Below are 7,500 nucleotides of genomic sequence, written 5' to 3' on the forward strand. Positions count from 1 at the left end.
TTGATAAATGCTTGTGTTCCTGCAGCAGCTCCTCAGGAGTTCAGGTGTCCTCCTCAGGGCAGTCACCTCATCTGCTCCTGCTGCCTGCAGCCCATGCCTGACCGCCGCTTCGAGCATCTCCCCCCTCAGGTGTCTCCGCAGCACTGTGAGTGATCCTGACACCCGTCCGTCAGTGCGCTCCTGCCTCCCGGAGTCACCTGATGCTTTGTTGTCTGTTCCTGTGAGCAGGTATGGTGTGCCAGAAAGCGTTCTGTCATGTGTACTGGGGCTGTCAGAGGATCGGCTGTCACGGATGCCTGGCGCGCTTCAGCGGTAGGTTTCTGAGCGGTTCAGATTTCTGTATAACTTTTTTGTAATATTTTATTGTATTATAACGATCATGGTTATTTCTCCTCACAGAACTTAACCTTAACGATAAATGTCTGGATGGAGTTTTTAATGGCAATCAGTATGAGTCTGAAGTGCTTCAGGTGTGTAGAGTTTGTTTGCAGATACTTTGGGATCAGTGTTATTTTAGTATTAGTATTAGTATTTAATTTTAATTTTATTTTTTATACTTTTTAATAATTTTAGCAGTTGCTTTATACTATTTAATAATTTATTTATTTTTTGCTTTTTATTTTAATTTTTGCAGTTGCATTATACTATTTATTTATTTTTCGCTTTTTATTTTAATTTTAGCAGTTGAATTATACTATATAATTATTTATTGTATATTTATTATCCATTGAATACACCTGTATAGCTTTCATTTTATTTTTATTTTAATTATTTAAACCTGATTTATTTCAGTCAGTTGCCAAGGCAACATTTCTCACAGATTTACTTTTTAATGAAATATTTGTCCCTCGTATTTAATTAATTAAATTAAACTTCAGCTTTATTTCATTGACGTAAACTATTTTTTAATAGTTTCTGTTAGCATCTGGAAAATTGAACAAATCCTTATCTTTAATTATTAAACTTTTGTTTGTGCTAAAGACATGTATTAAACCTCAAACTATGTTGATAGGAGTTAAGGAGAACCGTTCTAGTACTTTAATAAAAAATCTGATATCACATTGATGATGAATAGGACAAAAAATATTGCACTGTCTTTTCTAACTTTTCTAATCCTAATGATTCATAGTAAGAAACTAAGAATGACATGGCAAATACCATTTTTCTGTCTTGAACTAAACCAAGCTATAAATGCATTTGCTCCATTTCCACGTTGAAACCCAGCCCCAGAAATGTTGTTGGTTTCTGCTTCTTTTTTTTTCTGTGGCAGAATTATTTGACGTCTCGAGGAATGAGCTGGAGGCACATGCTGCAGGAAGCGCTTCAGGCCGTACAGCAGGGCCTGTACCAGCTCTCTGGTAACTGCGCTTCGGTCATTTTGATCATCAGGCACAGACTGAAGTTAGATACAAGAGAAGAAACTCGCAATATTCAGCAGATTATACCCATGCCACGGATCCCAAAGCATTTCCTAACGCGACTACAAATCGTCTTCTATAAAAATAACATGCACACCAGCTAATTCATCATCATTCGTGTGTTTCAGATTACAGAATCACTGCCAGCTCTTTCCTCTGCTACTGCTGCGGACTTCGCACTTTTAGAGAGCTGGCGTATAAATACAGAGAGCATATCCCCGCATCAGACCTGCCTGGTAAAGTAGCGCAGTCGTATTAGTTTGTGTTTAATTCCCCGCTGCTGCTAGACGTCAGGCCAAATATATAAAATGCGGAATTCAATAATAATATGCATGCAGCAATGTGTTGTTGTTTTTCTTGCACACAGATTCTGTGAGTGCCAGGCCGAACTGCTACTGGGGACGCAACTGCCGGACTCAAGTCAAAGCACACCACGCTCTGTAAGACAGCCATTCATTTCTTGCCTCACTTTATTGGCCTGATTTTGTTTGCTGAAGCGTCACACGCATCCATCCCTCCTCGTGTCCGCGCCGTGAAGCGCGTCCTACTTATTTCCGACAACAGAGGGCAGCTAATGAACACATGTGTAGCGTCAGTCTGCAGCGCGACGTAACCTGTTCGTAAGGACCTTCGGCTCGTGTAAAAGTACAGTTAATTAGTCTTTTAGTTTATTTAAGGTGAAAGTTAAAAGCACACAGCCCGGGTTTTAAAGACGAGGCTTAAACCAATCCGCGATTAGAGCATAGTTCAATAAGGAAATACATGTCTTAGGGAAAAGCGTTGCTGTTAAGATAAAACAAAGGCACTTATATGTTTTAAAACCAGTCACCGTTGGTTGAAACGGCTTAGATTTACATTTTAGTCTAGGACTAGGCTTAAGCCTCGTCTCTGAAAGCGGGGGATGAATAAACACAATTTAGTCCGTTAATACTTAAAACAAGAACGACCATTTTTTTTCGAGTTTTTTTTTGGCAGACACTTGTATTTCTTTTAATCATAAACTCTTTATTTTGATTAACTTCTCATTAAACCAGACATATATATATATATATATATATATATATATATATATATATATATATAAACGTTGCTCAAGACATTTACGTTTAGAGACCTCATTGATCATTTTTGTTCGGTTCATTCCTTACATTTTCTTTACTTGGTCTTAAAAGCGTCCCTCTGGGTGATGATCGTAATCCTGCTCAATAATATAGACGACATTCCATCATAACTCTGAATCCTCATCATCATCATATTTTCTTCTCTGTCAGGAAATTCAACCACGTGTGTGAGCAGACCCGTTTTAAGAACTGAAGCCGGAGGACCGGGGTCATACCTCTGCGCTCCTCTAGATGGCAACTTCACATATGCAAAGTCAATCAGATGATGATGATCGATCGTCCTCGAGGTATGGGCTCAGCGCATGGAGACGTCTGATCTGGATCTGCACCGTGTGTAGAAGCGGACGCTGGTTTTCCTGACGGAGCGCCCGTCACACTTTCAGTATGCACACTTCTTTCCACTGTGCTTTCGTTCCTCAGCTCTGCTTATAATTGTAAAAATCACCTTCTCGCGCATAAAGACATTTGGCTTCAGCCTTATACGATATACAAAATATACAACTAACCTACGGTGCCTAAGTGCTCTTTCTTTGCATATGTCACATACTACTTCCATTTTAATGTCCTTTCACTATTATTATTATTATTATTAACTGCTTAAGACATTTCAATGCTACTGAGAATGTGGAAAAAATGTATGTTCTGAAAAGGGACGATGCACCGTGCACACATTAAGTATTGAGCATTTGCATTATTTGCCATGTGAAGACGAGGTGTTTATTTCTCACTCACTCTCCAGCCTGTTCTGAAGGCCTGTGAGACTATGGGTTATATCGCACTGCAGGGGATAATCAAGTCGAATCTGATGTATAATAAAGGCTTAGATGCTTTTGCACATCTCGTTACGATTACGGAGTTTTTGCTTTTGCAAACAAGGCCAGTTTTTAAGCACCGGATGATGCTTTTCCATGCATTGTCCTCTGTACGAAGAGATTATAGTTTTTCTTTCACTTTTAGGATCGGTGATATCATAGGTAGGCGGCAATGCCATATAATAGCTGTTTAAATATTTCAGTATTTTCTGACTAGGCTAGAGCTGTATTTCTGGGCTAGAAAGTTTTTTCCTTTTTCTTATTCCCGTCTTCCCCGAGAAGTTTTATTTCAGTTGGTGTATATTTGTAACACTCAGCTGATTCTTGTTCAACTCTGTAAACCACATTGGTTTTAGCCATAGTTTTTTTTTTTTTTTTTAAAAGTTTAACGAAGCCAATGCGATCCACGAAGCGGTTACCACAGGCAGTGTTTAAAATGTGCCGTTAAGCATCAAAGCCACGTGAAAAATCTTAAAGTTAACATTTTACACTTCAACCTTAATTTGCGTCATTTAAAAAAAAAAAATCGAAAGCATAAATAGCTCCTGAAAGTAGGTGCACGCTGTGATAAGTATGTCCAAAAGTCCTGCAGGGAACATGTTGCGTCACTGTTAGATCGAACGTGAAGTATTGTTGAAAATGTTTGCTTTTCGGCCTTGTTTTTGGGGTCTGTTGTTCCTCGCGCCACAGCATTCTTCAGAGGCTCAGATTAGACTTCCTCCAACTATAGAGGTCAATCCTCTACATCCCTCGCCAGCCTCTACTGCGCTTTAACGGAGGAGTTCGGCACACTAAAACTTCACACATTGACCTAATGGCAGCTGACAAACACTTCTTCCTTAGTGAATGTTGCGTTTTTACAGGATAACAGACCCTGCCGTTCATTTAAAAGTTTGTATTGGAAACGAATGCTTTTTTCACCTTTATTTAGCTCCATTGCGTTGCATTTGTTAGATGCAGCTTTCCCCAAATTGTAATTTAACTGGTATGCAAAAGATTTGTGGCTTTCTAGCATCTCCCTAAACGTTTTTATGTCCAATAGACCGACGAACCTTCTGTTGAAACCACGTACGGGCTCTTGTATAAACCTTAAAGATGATTTTAGCTTCGTTGAATCGGGTCTATAAGCAGGAAGGGTTGTGGGATTTAATCAGGAGTGGTCCTGAATCTTAGAGACGCTTTGGAGGCTGCTTTGCATTTATTGAAAGGGAGATATACTCTGCAAATATTTACTTACTTTCAGAAAAGGGGGTGTTTAATTCTACCTCAAAGTTTAAGCTGGGGCTTCAGATGGAGAAGAAATGTGTTCGGGTTTTTGAGTAACTGTTGGAAAGCACTGTTAACATTTTATAGTCGCATTAGCGCTTGCTGTGCCTCATGTTTTGAATGCCTAGAAATAAACCTGAGACTAAAACCCTGTTTCATGTACTGCACTAATAATAAAAAACTACATTCGTATATATTCGACTCCGTTCCTTCTATGCATATTCTGCAATGGTTGAAATGAAACAGCGCCACACAACATCTATACAATGTTTTATTTGCATTAAATGTTAGTTACTGCATTTTAAATGTCTGTACGGTGATTGGTTCCCTTTATAATCCATCAAAATCAGTACAGTTGAAAATATTACTGCATTCAGGAAAACACACCATAAAGAAAACAGGTATGAAACGTTATAAAAATATGATTGCATACACAATTTCAGGTATCGCGTCAGTGCATATTTAGCAGCATAGATGATGGCCACAAGGCACATAGTAAGTGATAGATGAAAAACAGTAACTTGATTAAAAAGGACTCGTTGAACAGAGTTCAGACGAGTCCAAATGAAATTTTCAGTGGTTATGTCCCTTGAGAAATAACAATATATGTAATTTCCATTCATATATGATTTGCTAACTACTTTTTAACAGTACAAAATGTGTATTGGACCCATAGTGAATTACAAAACATGTGGAAGTCAAGCGAGATGCCAAGCAGCTTTCTAGCAGACCAGCTAATTGGTCGTCTACAGCTTGCAAAGGGATTAGAACAAGCTGTATTATTCGTAGAGCAGATACATGGAATTTCATAATGAAAGTAACAATCTACAGCTCGAAACTCTCAGTAGTGAGTAGAAAAATTAAGTGATCTTGGTTAAACGTTTCTCATTTACATGCATTTGCAGGTAACGCACTGTTAGACGGTGCTTTTATACTTAGCGAATTAAACGTGCAGATACAAGAACGCAAAGAACAATAAGTGCTTTCATTTTTCGTTCACGCCAATATTCATAAACCCATTTGATATTCAGTCCTGTTGAGATCATTTATTGGCTGGTTTGGTCACGTGACCATCACCGGCGGACTTCGTTTCTGAGTCACTGTTAACACGAAAAGGTCGAAGGATTCTGCGTTTCCATGGCGCCGCCGCCGCCGCGCGGCCCTCGCTGAGGAGCTCGGCTGGACGCCGGGAGCTTGGGATAGCAGAGGCATCTTTGTGCCTTCAAACATCTGTCCGTTCATCCGCAGAGGCTTCTCCGCGGAGACTAGAGGCTGTCGGTCTTCCTCTTCTGAGATGGCGAACACCGGCACGGTGACGTGGTCGTCCTCAACGCTTGATATTTGACCTTTGACCTGCAGCTGGCCGGCCGGGGCGCCGCTGCCGGCGTCCGAGAGCGCGTTTGGAGCCGTGGTTCCGTTGGCGTGTGCTTTGGAGGACTCGGATGCGCCGGAGAGCAGGCCGAAGCAGGGAGCGGTGAAGCGGGAGCGTCTGAGGTTGCTGGTGGAGTTGAGGCGGCGCTGGCGCTGACCGGGCTGAGTCAAGGGGTAAGAGGCGTTACTCGTGAACGAGTCCGACTGACAGCCGGTGGCACCGGCGGACAGGACCTTTCCCCTTCCGGAGTCTGGAGCGGTGCTCGGGAGTCCCTGAGTGTCAACGTGCAACAAACAAAACAACTCATTTTTCATTACTATAAGCAAACAAAACTGAAAAAGGAAGCCAGAAACAGGTCCGGTGAGTTTTGGAATATGCACAAGATGTGATTTATATACCGTAGATAAGTGAAACACTGTCCGAGTAAACTTCCAGTTTAGGTTTAAAGACAGCTTGTTGCTATGATTAATAATTTGATATGAAGAGTTCATTTGCAAAATACCTGCTTTTTCAAAAATCGTGTTTTTTCATTGCCATTATTCTCAAAGCAAACTGCAGTTGAGTTATTTTGACCGTTTAAAAAAAATGACTAAATTAAAACTTGACAACAATAAATAATAAAAAACATATTTTTTTTAAAATCACGTTTTAAAAGGTTTTTGCAAATAAACATAAATAAATAAAAAAAATATATATTGAAGTATACTAAACGGTATTTTATTTTTTACAAATTATTATTTCTATTTGACAAGGACATTTAATTAATTATTTTGTAAATGTATAACTGACATAAACGGTATTCATTAAAGAATCCTAAATCGTGTGTGTGTAAGAATAAAAAAAAAAAAAAAAACATTTTTTGAAACCACCAAGGTTAGTGACCTTGAATGAAATGAGTGCTAAAGAACAAATTATAATGAATGATATGATGAAGAAGACATGGTTATACTTTATTTTACAGTTACACCTATTAGTTTTATTAGCATGCATATTAGCCATTTATTAGTGCTAATTAAGCACATATTAATCCCTTATTCTACATCCCTATTCCAACCAAATAACTGACCTTAACAACTATTAATAAGCAGCAAATGAAGAATATATTGAGGAAAAAGTCGTAATCAAATTCTAAAGTGTTCTCTTAAGGCATTAATATGAGCGCATTTATGATAGGTTGTCGATCCTTATATACTTAATAACCCTATTTTTTTTTTGCAGCATAAAAAGCACACGCTCCTTAAATATCTCTCACTGATGAACTTTCAATCATATTTCTGCGGGTCGATACTCACGCTGTCCACCAGCTTGGTGAAAGGGCTGGTAGAGTTCCAGCTGCACCATTTCTTATGGAGCTGAGGAAGAGGAGGGAGGAGATCCTGGAAGGTTCGGACGCTCCAAGCTCGCGGCCGTGTGCTGCTCGTGGATCCGGCCTGACCGCTCTGCGCTTGCACTGGAGTGGACCAGTCGAAGGGACGGCTGGGGCCCGTGTCGCTGTGTCTCAGGAAGCGCTC

General features: G+C 39.8%; 2 protein-coding genes across 7 annotated transcripts in view; one reads left to right on the forward strand and one right to left on the reverse strand.

The window, feature by feature from the left end:
• chfr (checkpoint with forkhead and ring finger domains, E3 ubiquitin protein ligase) overlaps nucleotides 1–4,811 on the forward strand; it is a 15,205-nt gene extending 10,394 nt beyond the window's left edge. For 4 of the 6 annotated variants that reach the window (XM_043239099.1, XM_043239103.1, XM_043239100.1 and 1 more), the window contains 7 exons: nucleotides 26–145; nucleotides 229–312; nucleotides 400–470; nucleotides 1,271–1,358; nucleotides 1,547–1,654; nucleotides 1,786–1,858; nucleotides 2,690–4,811. In XM_043239099.1, coding sequence (XP_043095034.1) covers nucleotides 26–145; nucleotides 229–312; nucleotides 400–470; nucleotides 1,271–1,358; nucleotides 1,547–1,654; nucleotides 1,786–1,858; nucleotides 2,690–2,732 — 587 coding nt within the window. In that variant the 3' untranslated portion in view covers nucleotides 2,733–4,811. The remainder of the gene's footprint in view (nucleotides 1–25; nucleotides 146–228; nucleotides 313–399; nucleotides 471–1,270; nucleotides 1,359–1,546; nucleotides 1,655–1,785; nucleotides 1,859–2,689) is intronic. The other 2 variants (XM_043239104.1, XM_043239105.1) reach the window with 1 other exon arrangement.
• si:dkey-112e17.1 overlaps nucleotides 3,605–7,500 on the reverse strand; it is a 20,627-nt gene continuing 16,731 nt past the window's right edge. Inside the window, exons 6-7 of the mRNA XM_043239098.1 lie at nucleotides 7,282–7,500; nucleotides 3,605–6,261 (exon numbers count right to left, since the gene is read on the reverse strand). The exon at nucleotides 7,282–7,500 is cut by the window's right edge and continues 6 nt beyond it. Coding sequence (XP_043095033.1) covers nucleotides 5,680–6,261; nucleotides 7,282–7,500 — 801 coding nt within the window. The 3' untranslated portion in view covers nucleotides 3,605–5,679. The remainder of the gene's footprint in view (nucleotides 6,262–7,281) is intronic.

This window comes from Puntigrus tetrazona, chromosome 5 (genome assembly GCF_018831695.1).
Source record: "Puntigrus tetrazona isolate hp1 chromosome 5, ASM1883169v1, whole genome shotgun sequence".
NCBI lineage: Eukaryota > Metazoa > Chordata > Actinopteri > Cypriniformes > Cyprinidae > Puntigrus > Puntigrus tetrazona.